General features: G+C 38.0%; 1 protein-coding gene and 1 long non-coding RNA gene across 2 annotated transcripts in view; one reads left to right on the forward strand and one right to left on the reverse strand.

Moving 5' to 3' along the window:
• LOC126291645 (uncharacterized) overlaps positions 1–6948 on the forward strand; it is a 109159-nt gene extending 102211 nt beyond the window's left edge. The window contains exon 6 of the long non-coding RNA XR_007551831.1: positions 359–6948. This is a non-coding gene — a long non-coding RNA (uncharacterized LOC126291645). The remainder of the gene's footprint in view (positions 1–358) is intronic.
• Positions 6949–7603: 655 nt separating this feature from the next.
• Positions 7604–20301, reverse strand: part of LOC126291536 (protein PRRC2A-like) — a 695341-nt gene continuing 682643 nt past the window's right edge. Inside the window, exon 23 of the mRNA XM_049985037.1 lies at positions 7604–12613. Coding sequence (XP_049840994.1) covers positions 12548–12613 — 66 coding nt within the window. The 3' untranslated portion in view covers positions 7604–12547. The remainder of the gene's footprint in view (positions 12614–20301) is intronic.

Raw genomic sequence — 20301 nt, forward strand, 5'->3', positions numbered from 1 at the left:
TATAATGAAGCTCAGCTTTGGAACTTACATCAGAATGCAATTGCAGAATGTGGATAGTTTATTTTGTGAAATGTGGTTGTCTGTGAAATATATAATATTGCTATCCACTTTCATGTCTTTGTTTCAAACAAGTTAGATATAACTATGTAAACTGCACTAAAGAGTGCACATTAACCACCACATTCATCATATATGATGCTCCCCTGTAGTTCTAGTCATTAGATTATGTATTTCTCAGACACCAGTGAATCACAGGATATTTTTCAATATTGATATTATCAAAATGGTTTGCTTACATTGACATTATCAAAATGGATTTCATACATTGTTTCTACTAATCATGTGTTATATTACATAGAAACGTCTCCTGTGAATGCAAATGAAGGATTCTGAAAAATCAAGGATGCCTGGCCCTCTCACTCATGCAGCCTTATTATAAATATTGAAAATAACAGACACATTCTGTTGGAATGCCAAATATCACATTGGTAGAGGTTTCAACAGATACTGCTGGCACCATATTTTTTAAACTTATTATAGCAAGGAAAGTATTTCAAACAATTATCAAATGTGTATTGTGATGAACTAAGATTTAGTCCAGTCCTTGATACCATCAGCTCTACAATGTTGTTAGTCTTATATGAAATACAATGATTATCTTGTTTTCACCAGTTGTTCAGATAATTTAGATAAAATATTTGATTTATCCATTTATTGTTACTCATTTCTTCCATTTCACTATGTGACAAAGTCGTCTACTATAATTTGCCCGTCTACAATTATTTCTTGGAAAATTGAATTAACTCAGCAGTTTTGAACTCTTTTATCATAGGTGCATGTATTTATTTATAATGATTTTTAATGTACAGTTCTGTACTAATACTGTTTTTTTCCCATAGTTTTATTGAAAAGTGAATGGTAATGACACACAATAAATATAACTCGACTAAATTTTTGACTGTGTACCAATGTTCCTAATTATATTATTGACACTTATTTTTATTTTGTACATTGCTTGATGGCACAGAAGCATGAGATAATTTACAGCCAAAGTATGCTTCAATAACAGTGGCCATTCTCTGTCTTTTGAGATGTCATACTTTATTTTCCAGATTCTCAGTTCTGTTCAGTACCTATTTTTTGTCTCACACAAACACTTTATTATAAATGAGCATGAAAAAGGACTAACAATCAAATTATGAGGTCCACTATGGTCACTATGTGCTACTTCACATATTAATTACTAAAGGTAATAAATATATAATTTTCAACTATACAAGTGCTGCTGGTTACCATCATGAAAAAAATGGTGTTGCATTTAGAGTCAATTTTACAGTAGTCATCACACACAGGGTTTGCTTCATAACAGTGTCTGTGTACAGATGGTGAGATTTTAGAAATGATTTTAAACAGACAATTGTAACATACATTGCTTCATTATTTACTCATAGTTTAAGGTATTCATTTATTGCTGTATATAGTGCTTGACATATTACATAATAGGATTCCTTACCTTTTTAAGCAAAATATTTGTGTGTAAATAAAACAAATGATGCCATTGATAAATTTTTGTTAAGAAATAAAACATGTGGTGCCACTGATAAATTTGACAAGAAGCAGAGAAATGGTTTGCATGTTGATTATTTTAATAATGGCAATAATCAGAAAAGGGCAATTTTAAGATACAATAAAGTTATCTGTAATGTTAACTTTGCACATTTCCTCACTATACATATATTGGTATCTTGTCTGAGTTCCCTGCTTAATACATTTTCCCTTCAACCTTTCCTTCTCTGTTTTACCTGCTCCATTTTACTGATAAGGAACCCAGATGCCCATTCATTCTTTTGAAATACTTATTAATCTGTCATAAGTGGGTAGGTAGAGAGATCCTTTATTTCATTGTGCTTCTCTTTCACTTTGCAAGGAAATAGTGATTCAAAATTAATCACCTAATTCAATGCAACATAATTCTTATCTTTATTTTCAAAACAGTCTTTAGACTTTTTACAAAGCAGTCATGACTTAAGAACAGAATCATTATCCACTAATAAGAAGTTCACTTCTTCATATACCAGACATACAATGTAAGTGAAATGAATTCTGCAGTATGCCTCCTTCAGTCTCATTCTTTCATTTGTTTGTTGAGCTGGCTTGGGGCTGCCGTTTCCCCGTTTCCAGCACAGTAGTCTCTACTGAATCAAACAAGTATTGCTAAAATAAACTGACTGGCAACTAAATTGCATATCTTCATGCATCCTGAATGCAACAGACTATTGCAGTGTAAATGCACCATAGTTTCTGTTTGATTGGCTTAAGATCTGATATAAACACATTGTGAAAGTTATTATTCATTTGATACCATATTAGGTAGTAAGTATGCTGTGAGGTATTCTGAAAGACTGGATATAAATAAGATATCTCTTTGTTTTAGAGAACCTTGCTTCCACAAGACAGTTTAATGTCTTACAGCAACCATCGAACTTTGCGAATGAAGAGGCTATGATAGGTGCTGTCACTCAAGAACAACAGAGAAGTCTGCCTCATGAAGTAGTGACATTTATTACTTGGATACAGAAAATCTGTTCACCGAGCCCCAAAAGACTGAAAAATTTGCTAAGATCTAAAATTGAAGAATTTCTGGCTTTCAGAGGAAGGGACATCATCCTTGGTCAGTAGAAAAGAAGTTGTTGAAAAAAGAGGCTGGCAGATCTGAAGGGAGCAGAAAAGTCACACAGAATACCAGATCAATGGGTTCTACTGAGCTGGATGGATGGATTGCTGGTGGTATATTAGGTGATATCTGAGAACATAAAAAAGTAAGTGAATAAATAAATGAAATAAAAAATAAAAGTGAGAACATAATGAAGGCTAAGTAAAGAACACTGGATGCTGATGTCAGGTGGGCAGTAGGAGGTAGCACATGTTGTACAGCAGGTTCTCATCTTCAAAGTTCTGTGGAAATGGTACCAGGAGGAGATCTTTAGATGACATGTGCAGTAGCCATGACCCTGCAAACAATGTTTCTAGAGGTACCAAATATATTACCCCAGTCTCAACTGAAGATTGGGATCTACATGAGGATCCATTGGACTAAGTCCTATGGCTGGTAATTTACGTTGTCTTTCTTTGGTCTACTACAAAGTGTCAGTTGTGAATCAATACCAAACACATGGCTATGGAGAGTACCTTTGCAACAGCGAATTGTGTTTATAGATGAGTAAAGAGTAAAGTGGAAGGAGAGACTGAAAAACTGTTGCGGCAAAATGCAGTCCTCTCTAATAAGGCTCCCAAGCTTAATATCATCATTCGGTGGACTAATCACAAGTGGCAGTATCACATGCCATTTCCTCACTCCATGAAACACTATAGACAAGCTTGTGTTGTAATCCATATTAGCACTGAACATTTATTCAGTAATTATAATCAGAAATGGTTGTCTCCATATTCAATGCCACTTGCTGGCACGAATTAATAAATTTAGTCACAGAGGAAACTAGGCCTATATCATGAAATTTGGACAATTTAGATTTTTTACTAATCTATGACTATGATCCTAATAATTCAAACAATTAAAATAAATGTTTTATACTGAAGATGATAAGAATGCACAAAGAGGATAGAATTGTGGGTACTGCTGTCAAAAGTTTCTCTCTCACTCCTTTACCTCACACTGGGAAAAAATCATGAAATGGGAAATAAATGAACCACAAAGTTCATCATATTCAACAGAAGTTATTGTGGACCAGTTTAAATGGACATTACTAGTAAATTGTTTAAATTTTCCATGTGGTGATGTAACAACAGTAATTGTCAGTTATTATAAAACAATTTTATTTTCAGTCCCAATTGCAGACTTTTACAACTATAACAAGTTTTGACTTTTAAGCTATTATTGGATAACTAGTCCTACTGAGGCTCTTAATCTGTCTGGGCATGTCATTTTCCTTAATCTTCCACTGTAGAACATGCAGCCACTGGTCAACATCTCAAACCCATAACAGGAATTGCTATTTGACAACAGCTTAAAAGTTTAAACATGCATTGCTGTAAGAGTGAAAAAAAAACTATCAGCTATTATCTATGTTAAATGGAGAGGGTTTGTTTGAACTAAAATATTACTGATGGTCTGTTGTACTACATAGTTGGATATTTTGGGTTTTTATTTTAATTAGTGCTATGCATATGATCTTTACTAATAAACTACTCAAATTAACAGTTCATGGATGGGATGCAGATATTCATAGTAAATGAGGTCACATAATGAAATAATGGGAACAACCAAGGTAATAAATTCCCTTGGTACCTCAGGGAAAATAACTTATGGGTACCTGTATTGGTACCACTATTTTGGTTCTAACCATTACTGACAGTGGATTACTGGTTGAATGCAGAAAATTAATTTGTGGACATGAAATGATTTCTCCCATTCAGTAGATGAAATTAATGAAAGCGTAGTATAAGGACATTCCAGATTTTACACGAGACATTTCATTTTCATTGCATGAATGAATCCTTCAGCTGCTTTATTTGCAAATAAAGCAAGACCTTTTAAGATAGCGATATGATTCATTTATACTCTGCACCTCCCTGCTCCTTTCCTGCTTTTACCCCACAGTTCCTACACCAGCAAGACTGCTGCTCACATCAGACACAGACACAGTCACAGTCACATTCAAGACTTAGTGCCTGGAGACCATGGTCATATGTCTGTGAGTTGTCTGCTTAACTTTGAATAGGACACAGGTCCCTGTCTGATGGCTTCCTTCTCAGACATGAAGAACTGCCCATTTGTGATGGATGTGGTGTGCTGATTGCAGTTTGCCACAATTTAACTGATTCTATTTTATATAATGACAAGATGATACAAACTGATTTATTGGCAGATATATCCTCAATCTTAAGTGATAATGACCTAAATGTGATGTGTGTTTTACAATTCTGTGTTTTATCTTCCCTTCTACCTAAGCTCTGAAGTCAATGCGTTAGGTGTGTTTGAGGATGATTGTCTTATCCAACTGTTACCTTCATAATCACCTAATCTTCTTTTCTGAACTTGCCTCTTAGAGGCTGTACAGATACAATATCAGTATTCTTCGTGGTCTATCTGGACTTGCTTGCTCCATTGCACTGTTCAGAGGTGCATGTAAGAAAGAGTAAAAGGGAGAATATGTGTTGTATTTTAGGCTATCCTCATGTTGTGTGCTCTACCCCCATTCATCTCATACATTCAATGCATGATGATAATTAATATGATGTTGAGAGTGCTAAAGGTGTAACAACAACAACAACAATGCCTTTGTCTGAAAAATGAAAATATTTCTAGTGCAGCTTTGCATTCCATCAGTCTGTGACTCAGTTTACACTCTATGCATTTATTAGCAATCTGTCCTCTCCATATTATCATTAAAGATGGATGTATGAATATTCAATGTTTCTGCCATTATGTAACTTTATATGAATTGTGAACAGAACCTTTTTGACTGATCAGTTATACAGGAATTGAATTTTTCTATGTTCTCTGAAACAACAGAGGTAAGGTTATTGGAATAAAGTGCTACATGGAGACTGGGTACAACATTATTTTCTTGCCATTTTGCTAAAACACTCATGTGACCTTTCATAGGACATTGCTGAAATGTGACCTATACCACACAGGACTTACAGGGGATTTGAAACATTTACAAAGAAAGATAGCACAAATTGTTACATGTTTGTCTTAGCCTTGGGAGAGCATCACAGGAAGCCTGAAACATTTGAACTGGTAGACACTCGATTGTAGACGTCAACTACCCATCAAAAGCTTGCTTACAAAGTTTTGAGAATCAGTATTAAGTGAGGAATCTTGGAATACACTACAGCCTCCTATGTATCATCCCCACAGGCATTCTAAAGATGAGATTAGACTAACTGCCATGAGCACAGAGGTGTTTAAACAATCATTTTTCCTATGTCCTGTACACAAACGGAATGCGAAGGAACCCTAGTCTGTGTTACAGTGGGAAGTATGCTCTGCCTTACACTTCAGAGTGGATTGGAGAGGATGGATGTACATGTGTATATGCAGTGAATTCTGCACCTGACAAATTTAAGGAAACTGTAACATGTATCTTATATTGATAAGGTGAATATTTAAATATGGAGATGGATACATACATCATTCAGAAGAATGTGTGAACAAAGTTCCTGTGCATCAGTTGTGTGAAAAAACAGGAGTTCTTGAAATATGTTGTGTGTTCTAATGTTAGTATAACTTTTTAATGAACATATTATTTTATGGTGGGCTATTATACTTCACTGTATACAGTTTTAAAACTTAAATTACTGTGTGCAATACAGCAGATGTATACAGCAGCTAAGGTGGATTCCTTACAAACTGTATAAGAGTACTGGGAAGCATTTAATTTGTGAAATCACAAACTTTAAAATCTGTTAAACTAAATGCTTTATTGTTTTCTCCAGGTATCTGGAAACAAAATGTATAATTTGACACATTTATAAAACATCTCTTCCTGTTGATTCAAAAAAGAAAGCATTACACTTAAAGGACATAAAAAACAGAATATTGGTCTATTGTTGATAGTACACATGTCAAATTATCTTTGAATCAGATGAGAGTATTCTTCCTTGTGGAGCTGCAGTAAAATGCCTGTTGTGGCTTTGTGCTATATTCCATTTATTGATTTCTCCATCATTTCCAAGTTACCTTGATCTTTCTGCCCAGTAGGCTCGTACACTGGCATTTGCCTGAGGTGTCTCAGAGCCTAAACTCTGTCAGTGAGGTGTTTTTCATTCACTCTGTCCTTAAAGATCTCATTCACTGAAAAGACTTTCAATTCCTACACAGTGTCTTCATTTCTGATTTAATACAACTTGGAATCTCATCTGTGATGAGTGGATCCTTGTATGACATGTGTAGAGAGAATCTAATTCTCAATCCTCCACACCAGGGCAGGAATTGTCATTACCCTGTAAAACTTATCTGTGGTCTGTTTGTGTGTTATATTTTTCAAATGATGATAATTTGTGCTATATATTGATTTAATTAGTAAAAGTCTGTAATGTTGACTCATTTACATAATACATCAAAAAATATCCAAAATATCTTTGGCATCTATGAGCCTCTATTGCTGTAATAATTTGATGCACAACCTAAAAAAGCAAAGCCCATTGGTTTCATAATTATAGTTCTGTTCTTTCATTAGTTTTAAAATAATGTACGCATTTTAGCAGTAAAACTCATGACATTGTACAAATCACATAAGTTGTTAACTGAAATCAAACAATCGAAACTCCAAGTAGGAATATCAACGACGTGGAAAGTCATTTCGTGACTTATTGTAAAGAAGATACGTCAAATTGCAGACAGGCACAATGTGAGTGTCTTTTAATCGTCCTGTCTGCAACTTGACATGTCTTCTTTGTGGCAAGTTATGCAACTTGATTCTGAAACCTGCCATAGCCCATATCACTCCTCATAAATGTTGCTGCACTTGCTTATCTATTCTGAAATTGGTTACTCCAGAGAAGAGTGGGGTGGGGCGGGGGGGGGGGGGGGGGGGGAAACTATATACCAAGAGGTATTTCCACAAATCAGCTAGAAGTCACAGTTACAGGTAAAACTGATCATGTTTTACAGAGCCAATCATAGTAGATAGTATTACAGTGTACATATGAATTAGAACTACAAGGGACATGAGCTACCTGTCAGCAGAAAGCATTAGGAACACAAAATAGAATGGGACCTACTGCATTATTGCAAAAGATGTTTCATTTGCTATTTTCCCCATTAACAATACTTTGCATTTCCTCACTTTGAAACAGCTACAAAATTTATCAGTTTGTCCTCTCTGTTTTCATTTTAGTCCATTAATCTGCTCAGGCACACATACTACTTCCTTTGCACTCCTTAGCTTCCCCATTCACTTCTTTCCTCATTTTTACACTAATGTACAGTTCTTTAAATAAGAACAAACTTTCTGTTTGATTGTAAGTCTTTATTTTGCCTTTCAGCTAGTGATAGCCATGGGTCAGGGCTTTAACATTGCTCTCACTGAGAGTAAAATGAAATATGAGCTCTATACATTCTTGCTCATATCCCACAAGAGCCTTAAAATATTGTTTTTGTCTATTTCATGATTACTTTTTCATACATCAGTAAAATATTACCTGGTCACTTATATGTGCTTACCTTGTATCAGTCACTTTTTCTATTGTAATACTTCTCAGTAATATATGAGAAATAAAAGTTCTCTTCTGATTGACCATAAGCCACATATTTCCTTTTAGGAGCACCTGTGCTCGATCACACTTTTATGCACTATCTACATGAGTCTTTAACTGTCCTTCATAATAAGAAAAACATAAACCATCTTAATATATCAGAAGACTACCTATCATAATGATATTATAGCACATAACTGTAGAAATTTAAAAAAAATAACAATGCACAACATTCTATTAATTAGACAGCTATCTTTCATTCAAGCAATATTAACACAGATGTCTACAAGGGAGAATGTATTCTTCTCTGATATGTTACAGTTCTTTAAAAAGTACTAATTATTTTAACATACATTTGGAATGAAATATACAAAAAGTAACAATGCTTCAGTGATCTTGTATTGCAGTTACTTATTTCAGCAATGTACTTGTAATGAGAGAGGGAAAGAACATAGTGAACAAATTGATCGGTTGGCCAAGGGATAATGTTTCCAATTTTTTAAGGAAGTTTACATTGTTTGAAAATCATACTGGTTTGAAGAAACTTGTGGCCACAATCAACAGTTTTGACCTTTGGCAAGCACTGACTTCCATTAGCCATGTGTGATGCTTTTACTGTGGTGACACAAAATTTAGCTGTTGATCTTTGTAGAGGATATGCATGTAGGTGCCCAGCTGGGTTGCCAATATCGTTTCTGTGCATGAAAATGGAATTCTCACAAATATAACCTAAATACAGTGCAGATTTTGCTTTGTTTATTACATGTGTCAGTAACATCCACTTATCAATTACTTTTAGATTTGCCTCCTTTATATTGAAAACAGATATGTTTCACTGTTTCTGTAATCTCTGTGGTTAAATGAATGAGCCAATTTTCAAGTTTAATCAGTACTGTTATATTACTAAAATTGGTGACATGGTCACTTCCTTTTAGTGTAGAATCCTTCACCTCTTCTTATCTGTTTTATCATAGGTGCTTCATAATGGTAGTGTTCACTGAAACTCCACAAACCTGTCATGGTATGGAAAGTGTATTGAATCCCTCATATCTCTGGAAGAGTATAGGTTGGAACCAATAAGTGTTTAAATATTATTATTTAGAATCTCAGACAGTAAACAAAGAACGAAAAAGAATTCGGCAATGAGTGAACATAAATTAAATGTTGTCATTCAGTCATCCATTTCAGTCACAACCTGGTCGGTCTAATCAGATTATTACTATGTTTTCCAGGGATGATGTTAAAATTCAAAATCATGACAATAGGTTTAATAGAAATGACGAAATCATACTAAATGGAGCATCAGTTCTACCATTAAGTCTAAACTCTGTCACAGAAGACAAAGCAACTGTAAACACAAGTTGTTTGGGGTCATACATTTTCTGACTGTAGCACTTCCCAATCTATTGTACCTCAGAACCCTTTGATAACAGAGCAACAAATTTCAATGAAAAATTATAGTGACAGTCAATTTAGAGAGATCACTTCAATTGTACTAATATTTATGCAAACAATGGCTTGTTTCATACACCTGAAATATTAGTACAACTGATGTGGGTCTTTGTTAATTAATTATTATGCTTCTCAGGTGCAGATATCCTACATACCAAATCATGAGAAAAATTGTAAATCTTAATAAAACAAGTAGAGTTAAAAGAAAAGCAGTAGACTGTGCTGTGAGTAATTGATTATTAAAAACATAAAAGCCTGAATACTTCAAGTAACAAACAAAGCATGTTTCCTTAATTTTCAGATTACATTACCAAGATGGCTAACAGTTTTTGATACACTTAATTCACAAAAGTGGGTCTAACATTTCATTGTGATGAATGATATTACCATTACAGGTAACAGTATTCCTTGGTGACAGTTTACACACAGCACAGAGCTAATGGTAGTATTTTACACATAGCACATACTCAATCAATATCAAATAACAGAAGCTGAAGTATTTAGAATACTTGAGGAACAAAATTATTGATAATGAGTCAAATTGTTTCAGTCAAGAATCTGGAATAATAACTAACATTTTCACAATTTGTGTCAGCTTATACTTAGTTCATAACACACATATGTAATATTTTTAGAACAAATTATTCTAATGTTTTAGAACCTAAAATAATTTACAACCACATCAAATGAGGTATTCATGAACTACATGATACATGAACTCAGAGAACAAATATAGCTAATGTTTTGAAGTTATTTTTCAAGTATGATCTTTAGATTTTGATTGTATCACAGGTTTTGTTGCTGCATTCTCTTAATTACCAAAGAGAGAACCAGGACACAGAGACAGCTTCAAGTAAATTCAAGTTATAAGAGAGTGTTTCTACAATTTCAATGTGATGTTGATGTACTCTCCTAGAATGTGTGTGTGTGTCTTCCTTGATGAAGTAAAACCAAGAAGCCCCTTTACATTAATTGTTTTCCACATGAGAAGATGCACATATGTTGATTGTGATGTATTATCACTTATTTTATTGCTTAAAAATCTTAAAGCAATCAAAAGGCTGTATAAAAACACAGTTTGTAAAGTGATATCAGTCCAGGCATTGCTAATATAAATGCTCAGTTCAATTTCAGTCAGTTAGCAATGCAACAAATCATGCTATAGCATGCCTGCAGAGAAGAGGCTCCTCATTTTTTTTGTTTTTTTGTTTTTAGTTCATTTTGGAAGATACTTGAACTCACTAACAGGATATAGACATTACATAGCTTAAAAATATTTAGAAAACTTGTCAGGAATGAGAACCTGTTTCAAGCAAACATGAAATTATGTTGTACTATATGAACTTTGATATAATGTTTCTTTAAATTTATTCACATCAAAAGTTCAAATTGATTATGTAAAAAAGTAGAAAAATGAAATATTCATGATTTAATATGTTCCTTTAGTTAAGTTCTGTTTTTAATGCTGAAACATCTTGTAACAACCTGGTCAATTTTAAAATGGGACATTATTTCAAACAACTTTCTTGAAGTAACATAAATTGTACTCTCTCAACTTCTGTAGTAAACACCAGAAACAAGCCACAGCAGCAAAAATTATTTAAATTCATACTACATACACACTTTTAGAATAGCACAAACACTCAGTATCATTTTATACACTTTTAACAACAATAAACATTATGCTGTATCAGTAATCATACACACACATATATTATCAGTGTAATACATAAATATCAATTTACATACATTGTACAAAGAGATTCTACATATAACATACAGCAGTCAGAGACTGATTTGGTCAACAATAAAGTACCTTCATATTTTATTCCAAAGGCTTACACACATGTTAAGTGAGAATCCTCCATTTCTCTCTCTCTCTCTCTCTCTCTCTCTCTCTCTCTCTGTCTCCCCCCCCCCCCCTCCCCGCTCTCTCGCTCTCTCTCTCTCTCTCTCTCTCTCACTCTCTCACGCACACACACACACACACACACACACACACACACACACACACACACACACACACACACACACACACACTTACAAACTCAATCTCTCTCTCTCTCTCTCTCTCTCTCTCTCTCTCTCTCTCTCTCTCTCTCTCTCTCTCTCTCTTCCTCTCCCTCTTCCACACTCCTCCTCCTCCCACCATAAGCAGGTAATGTGCAGTTCTTTCTACAGAAGTAAAGCGTCATAATGTTCCTCTAGGAAATGACTACTAGAAGTTTTAGATTATAAGGCAGTCAAACTTCATGATAGTAGTGGTGCACAGAGAAGTGTTATAGTACACATTTCTCTGAAAGTGAACTACAGAGTCTCACACTGCAATTGCTTTACTTGATAACAGCTGTATAACAGAGGGGTATGTTTCTTTTATTAAGCATAGGACAAGTACTGAGTTTGAGTAACATCAAATGTAGGAATTCATTAGGAACATTACGGGACATATTCTTATTAGACTCCAGCATTGGAGATGCTCATAATGTACAGATCACACAGCACTCTCTTCTCACTGTGTTTTCTAAAATCAGAACTTAGAAACAAATATAGATATACCTGCATAACAGCTGAAAACTTACAGACAATATGACTAAGGTAAAAACTATTACAGCATCAAAAGATTCCAAAAAATGAGAAAATAAACTGTAAAGTGAAATACTCCACTAAAACAATGGTGTTTATTCCATATGTGTAGAGCCTTTACTGTACATCATCATTAAACACAACACTAAAAAAATGCTGTTGCAGAGAATGGACACTGGCAGTGCCATTAATAATATACCAAACTTTGAGCAGAACAGCAGAATAATGTTCAGATGGTATCTAAATTTCTTCTACAACACTCACTTTCACATCTTCTAATCGAGGGTGACTACTGGCGATGTTTTGTCTCATTCCCATTTGGAGAGCCCACCTCAGGAGACTGCGTCTCATCCTGCTGAAGAGATTATCACATAATGTCACTGCTAGGTGTAACATCCAACAGCAATTACAAATGAAACAGATATGAGCTTCTACTTTATGAAATGAAAATTGAATAATTTGAAAATTGTACGATATGAGATGAATATACCATAGTTCACATTTGGAGTGATCTCACTACAACTTAAGCGCATTACTTGAGTTTGGAAAGGAAGATAACATAAGGCTTGTCCAAATAATGATGATGGTAAAACTAGCTGACAAGTAGATTATAACTTTTTGCTTTTGAAAGTTTTATTTAATGATGATGGTAAAATTAGCTGACAAGTAAATTATAACTTTTTGCTTTTGAAAGTTTTATTTATTTGCCATTGATCATTTTACTTCAGATAGGCTTTGTCATATGTAAATAACTGTAGTATAGTCAAATTATGGGTACAGCTACACTCTTAAATACTAAAATCAACATTGTTTGTATCAAATGAAAGCATACAGCCACACTCTTTCCTATTAAAATTGAAACTGTCAGGATCATAGAACTCTTTTTGTGCTGTAACATGGACTTTCTGTAAGCCAGTTAAATAAGTTTTTAAGTGGCATCGATTGTGGAGAGAGAGGAAATTTACTAAACATTTTGAGGCATTCACTTTGTGGGAATTTCCTGTTTTTGCTAGACTGTGCCTTGGAATATTTGGAAGGGTCCAGACCAGATTAAACCAGATCCTGTGTGATGTCATCAGTCCAGAAACCATCTATCCTTGGGGACCGTATCTGTCCCTAGATGGTGTTTGTTTCTCCTTACTGCAATGGCATCTACCAGCAGAACAATGCAACATGTCATACAGTTTACATTGTACACACATAGTTCAAAAAATGCCAGAATGAGTTTATTGTATTCCCCTCAGCACCAAACTCCCCGGAATTAAACTAGATCAACAATCTGTGAATATACTTTGATCAGGCTCTTGGCATCATGGATCATCAACTGAGAAACCTAGTGCAGCTGGCCACAGCACTGAATCGGCATGGCTCCATGTCCCTGTCAATACCTTCCAGAACCTAATTGGCATCCTTCCTGTATGTTTCACAGTAGGTTGTGTCGCAAAAGGTGGTTATTCAGGCTTCTCACAGATGGTTACAATAATGTGACTGGACAGTGCATCATAGAGGGATAATTACTCTTACCTCATCTCTCAGTTTCCATGTGAAGTAGAAAAACTTGAAATATATTTTTGAAAATTTGGTTGATATTTTCTTCTCAGTTCAGTTTTGCATCAATATGAATTCCTAAAAAGTTTGATGCTTTTTATAACTTGCCTGTACTCCACACAAAAGCTCAACAGTTTGTATTAACTTTTTGTAATGCTATAGAATGTAAATGCATGAAACATTTTAGAAATTCATATTGATCTCAAACTGACAAGGGAAGAATGTATCACCCAAATGGCCTACTGGGAATTGAGAGAACTGGTAAGTAGTAATCTCTGTAGGCTACATTTGGGGCTTTTTCAGTCATACAACTCATATGAGGACATTCCCCTCATATCATATAACTACATGCCAGATTAGAACTCAAAGCTGGACACCCAACTTTTTTGGACAGTGCTCTTTACTGAGGGAACTATTCAAGCATAAGTTACCACTCACATCATAATTTTCATCTGCCGGTACCCTTCTTGATAGGGTATAGTATTTTTTCCGAGTTAAAGTGATGACAAAGTATTTCGAAAAAGAACTCCTTGTTCAAAGTTAATCTGGAAATAGTACTGATGAAAGTTATAGAGTAATAATATATGGTGAGAGGCCTAAATTTTGACTGATTAAAGAATCTGTAATCTCATTTCACCTAGATAAATAGTGACAGTGAGTGTTCATCGGAAATGGAGGTGCTGTCAAAGAGTACCCCATGGAAATGTGATGTGGCTGATCTTGTTCCCTATATGCATTTGGACTGAAACCTAGGTAAAGGTTGGTTTCATTACCACAATTGAGGATTATAGTTTCTTATATGTTAGATTGTCACGATTGCTGACTGCACTGCAATGCTGAGAGTACAAAATGTCATCTACCTCTTGACTGATTAAATGATTGATTAACTGAGAGGGGTTATGGGACCAAATGGTGGGGTCATCAGTCCTGCAATTCCAAGCTTAGTCACAGAAGAAAGGCGGTCCACTAAAAGTGGACAGATCCAGCCAGGGGAGTCAAATAATAAAATATTGAACATTAAACACACACAGTAAAGGCATAAAATCTAAAAACTGGTCAAAAGGGGGTGGCCAGACTGAGAAGACTGTAAAAGAAGTCTCAGCGACAACTAACCTGCCCCTGCTCCAAGACTAGAGTACAAACTTGTAGCTGGAAATACAAAACACTTTCCGAAAGGAAACAAGGACCAATTCAGCCATCAGTGGATCATATGCTAATTTTAATTTTAAGGAATTGGGAAAACTACACTTAACATGAAGGGACAAAAAAGGGGATATTCCACCAGTATGTGGGATATCATCAGTCTGCCACACACCAAATTGCAGTAGGCTCCTTGATTGTGTGGATCTTATTACTATGAGCAGTATCACTCCAGATGACATTCCAATTTTTGGCAAAGAGATATTTGGTATAGATCCGCATATCTGCAGCTAGAACCATGAAAGGAAATGGGGGGTAAGTATCTACTTCTCTAGCCAAACTGTCAGCTAGTTCATTCCCTGGGATGCCCACATGATTTGGGACCCAGAGAAAGACGAATGAACAGGTAGAATGCTCAAGGGCAGAGAGGAGGTCATGGATAGCAGAGATCAAAGGATGATGAGAGTAGCATTAGTCGATAGCCTGCAGGCTGCTTGTGGAGTCTGAACAAATTAAAACACTGTGGAGGGAGGCCTGAGAAACAAAAAGGAGGGCCCTGTGAATGGCTAGAAGCTCTGCTGTGAAGACACGACATGTTCCTGGCAATAAATGGTGTTTGAAGCCAGTAGGAGCTGTGAAAGTATATCCCACCTTATTGATTGTCTTAGAACCATCTGTGTAAAAGATGCTGGCACTCTGGAACTCTGCAAGAATGGCATATACAAGACAACAGAAAACCACAGGAGTGACAGAAATCTTAGGACCCTGGAAAAGATGAGTCCATGGTCTAGGCACTATCGAACAGGGGCTATAGGAGGAAAGATAGGGGGTGCAGTCCATTGAGCGGAGATGGAGATCCCAACAGGGGGAAGTGAGACACATGCCAACCTCCAATCCCACCCATGGGCGGGTGTTAGGAGGGAGACATCCCTCATTGCTAAAGAGCACAGGGTACACAGGATCGTCAGGAAATTGGCAAATGGCTATTGCATAAGAAACAAGGAGTTGGCTCTGTCATATGTGTAGAGGTGGAATCCCTGCTTGTGTGATGAGACCATCAATGGGACTAGTGGGAAAGGCACCAATAGCCAGAATCACGCCACAATGATGGACACAATCAAGCAGTTTCAAAGTGGAATGAGCTGCTGAGCCATAACCCTGACTACCATAATCTAGTCTGGACAAGACCAGAGCATGGTAAAGATGGAGAAGAATGGAATGGTCTGCCCACCAAGATGTGTGGGCCAGGAGATGGTGAGCATTAAGCTTCTGCATAATGTGCTCTTTAGGTGGCAAATGTGGGGCAGGCTGGTCAGATTGTTAAAAAAAAATAAGGCCCAAGAGACAGGACTGTGCTACAAAATTGAGGAGTTGGTCACCTAAATAAAGATCTGTAGATCGATGACAAAATTGCGTAATCTGTGTTTTGCAGGGAGAAAACTGGAAGCCATGAGAGGTGGTCCACACAGAGGCCCTTTGGATGGCACCTCGGACCTGGTGCTCAGCAGATGGTACTGAGTGGGAGCTGCACCAGATGCAAAAATCTTCAATGTGCAATGCTGGGGTAACCAGAGTCTCAACAGGGGTCATGAGTCCATTGATGGCACTTAGAACAGATCACTCTGGGATATTGTTCTTCTGAATCTAAGAGGCACTGAGTCAAGTACCAACTCAAACCCGGAAGAGCCAGGTAGATAAAAACTCACAGAAAAAATTGGAAGGGGACCATGGAAGCCCTGCGCATGGAGGGTAACTAAAATGTGATGGTGCCAAGCCATGTCATATGCCTTACGTAGTTCAGAGAAGACTGCAACAAGGTGCCGGCGGAGAGTAAAGGCCTGTCAGATGGCTGATTCAAATCGGAGTAAATAGTCAGTTGGAGAGTGTCCTGCCTGGAAGTCACACTGATATGGAGAGAAAAGACCACAAGATTTGAGTACCAAACATAATCTGAAGCTGACCATCCACTCGAGCAATTTGCAAAGTAAATTCATCAGTCGAGAGACGTTGGGTTCTTCCTGGGCTTAAGGACAGGGATAAATATACTGTCTCACCATTGTGAAGGAAAAGCACCCATGAGCTGAATGCTGTTCAAGGCCCTGAGGAGATGTTGCCTCTGGGGAATGTCCAAGTGTTGGATCATCTGGTTGTGGATGGAATCCAAGCCTGGGGCCGTGTCTCAGGAAGAGGTAAAAGCTTGTAACAGTTCCCATTCAGTGAAGGGTGCATTATAGGGTGCAGCATTTCTGCCAGAGACAGGTAGTAGGATAGGAAGAGGATGTTGATGCCTTCGTAAAGTGTGTTGTGAGGCATTCATCAAGAACCAATGGATCAGTACACAGAGCACCTTGGAGGTTAAGAGCCTGGATAGTTGACTGTTGCTGGTGGCCCAGAAGGTTATAGAGCTTGGACCGAACCTGCGATGACAGGGCATACATCCCAAAGGAAGAAACATAGCACTCCCAGCATTGCCTTTTACTCTGCTTTGTAAGGTGACAAGCCTTAGCATGGAGATGCTTAAAAGTAAGGAGGTTGCTCTGTGACGGGTGTTGCTTAAATTGCTGTAGTACCTGTTGGCAGTCCTGCAGAGCAATGGCAACATCCTTGGTCCACCACGGTACTGGTTGATGAAGAGGGGGACCTGTGGATAGGGGGACATCAGAGCCAGCAGCATGACGAATAGTGGCAGAGATACCTTGTACAACTACATCAATGGAATTTGAGAGGGAGGTGATGAAGTTCACAGTAGACATATGTTGTTGTTGTTGTGGTCTTCAGTTCTGAGACTGGTTTGATGCAGCTCTCCATGCTACTCTATCCTGTACAAGCCTCTTCATCTCCCAGTACCTACCGCAACCTACATCCTTCTGAATCTGCTTAGTGTATTCATCTCTTGGTCTCCCTCTGCGATTTTTACCCTCCACACTGCCCTCCAATACTAAATTGGTGATCCCTTGATGTGTCAGTACATGTCCTACCAACCGATCCCTTCTTCTACTCAAGTTGTGCCACAAACTTCTCTTCTCCCCAATCCTATTCAATACTTCCTCATTAGTTATGTGATGTACCCACCTAATCTTCAGCATTCTTCTGTAGCACCACATTTCAAAAGCTTCTTTTCTCTTCTTGTCAGAAGACATATATAAAGGCCAATTGACCCCGCAGAATACCCATTGTGAGGGCCTGTATTCCTGGCAGCAGAAGGGGCATTATAGAGTCACTGGAATGTGGTCACTGTCATAAAGCTCATCATGGGAGGACCAATGTAGGGAAGTAATGAGAGCAGGGGAGGAGATTGTGAGATCAATATCAGAGAAGATGCGAGCAGCACTGAGCTGGGTAGGAGAACCATCACTGAGGAAATACAAATCGAGGTCTATGATAAGTTGGTCAATTAAGAGATCCCTAACCATGAAGTGACACTCCCCCACAGTGGGTGGTGGGCATCAAAGTCCCCAAGGAGGAGAAATGGGGATGGGAGTTGGTTGGTTGGTTTAAAAGGGGGAAAGCGACCAAACTGCAAGGTATTCAGTCCCTTGTTGCGAGTAGAACAGTCACCCAAGCGAAAGAAGAAAACAAAGAAGACATATGGCACAATAACAGGAGAAAGGAAGAACCAGAAGAACAACAGAAGGACAACAAACAATACAATGGACAAAACAGGACAAGAAAACCACAGCTGGCTGACCATGAGAATAAAAAGGGAGAAGCCAGCCACACATTAAAACATCCACCCAACAAGCCCTAGGGTGGAGGACACAGGGGTACAAAGGACATGCGCTACAACTCAGATCAAATGATAAAATCCAGCCATGAATAAAATGTAAAACTAAAGCTGCTGTTGAGGCATTGTCACCCAACACAAAACGTAGGGTGCTGGGAAAGTTAAAAGTCCGCTGCAGATCGACTAAAAGTGGGCAGTCCAGAAAGAGGTGGATGACTGTCAATTTGGGAGCCACAGCAACACTGAGGCGGGTCCTCGTGACGGAGGAGGTAACCATGTGTGAGCCACGTCTGGCCAATGTGGAGTTGACAAAGGATGACTGATTCCCTGCAAGAAGTCTGCAGGGAAGACTTCCACACATTCACAGTCTCCTTAATGACATGCAGTTTGTTGTGCATAGTGTTATGCCACTCCGTCTCCAAAAGCCAAAAATTCTTGCAGTGTAAGACAGAATACAGGTCAGTTTCAGAGATGCCCATCACCAGGAGTGGTTTCCATTCAGCCTGTTTGGCCAGCCTTTCAGCAATTTTGTTGCCTGGGATTCTGACATGTCCTGCGGTCCAAACAAACACCACTGAACAACTGGACCATTCCAGGGCAGAGATGGGCTCCTGGATGTTTGCTACCAAAGGATGGTGTGGGTAGAACTGGTCAATAGCTTGTAAGCTGCTCAGGGAGTCATAACAGATAAGAAACGACTCACAAGAACAGGAACGGATGCACTGAAGTGCATGAGATATGGGCACAAGCTCTGCAGTGAATACACTGCAGCCAGCAGGCAAGGAATGCTGTTCAATATGACCTCTGTGAACATAGGCGAAGTCAAAATTACCATCAACGATTGAGCCATCAGTGTAAACAACTTCACAGCACCAGAACACGTCAAGAATCGAGAGGAAGTGACAGCAGAGAGTGGTGCGGTTAATGGAGTCCTTAGGGCCATGCAAAAGGTTCAGACAAAACTTCGGCTGAGGCATACACTATGGAGGTGTACGTAAATGGACCTCAAGCAGAGGTGGTAAAGGGAAGGACTCCAGTTCAGAGAGAAGGGATTGCACACGAACTGCAATCATGAGCCCCGACCTGGACTGCCGATGCAGGAGATGAACTGCTGCAGGTAGGAAAAGGAGACGGTAATTTGGATGCTCAGGAGAACTATAAATATGTGCAGGCATAACTGGCAAGCAGTTGTGCATGTCAGATCCACAATTGAAGGACTCCGGCCTCCACCAGGACACAGATCACTGGACTCATTCTAAAATCTCCCGTTGCTAGGTGGCCTGGTTTGAGGAAACGTAATACTGAGGGCAGCACCAAACCATAAAACAGACTCCCGTAGTCAGGGCGGGACTGAACAAGGGCTCTGTAGAGCTGCAGCATTGTAGAGCGATCTGCACCACAGTTGGTGTTGCTCAGGTAGTGGAGAGCATTGAGGTGCTGCCAGCACTCCCACTTAAGCTGACAAAGGTGAGGGAGCCAAGTCAATCGGGCATCGAAAACCAGTGCTAAGAATCGATACATCTCCACTACAGTGAGTGGATCATTATTAAGATAAAGTTCAGGATTTGGATGAATGGTACGACACTGACAGAAGTGCATGACACATGACTTTACAGGTGAGAACTAGAAGC

This window comes from Schistocerca gregaria, chromosome 9 (genome assembly GCF_023897955.1).
Source record: "Schistocerca gregaria isolate iqSchGreg1 chromosome 9, iqSchGreg1.2, whole genome shotgun sequence".
NCBI lineage: Eukaryota > Metazoa > Arthropoda > Insecta > Orthoptera > Acrididae > Schistocerca > Schistocerca gregaria.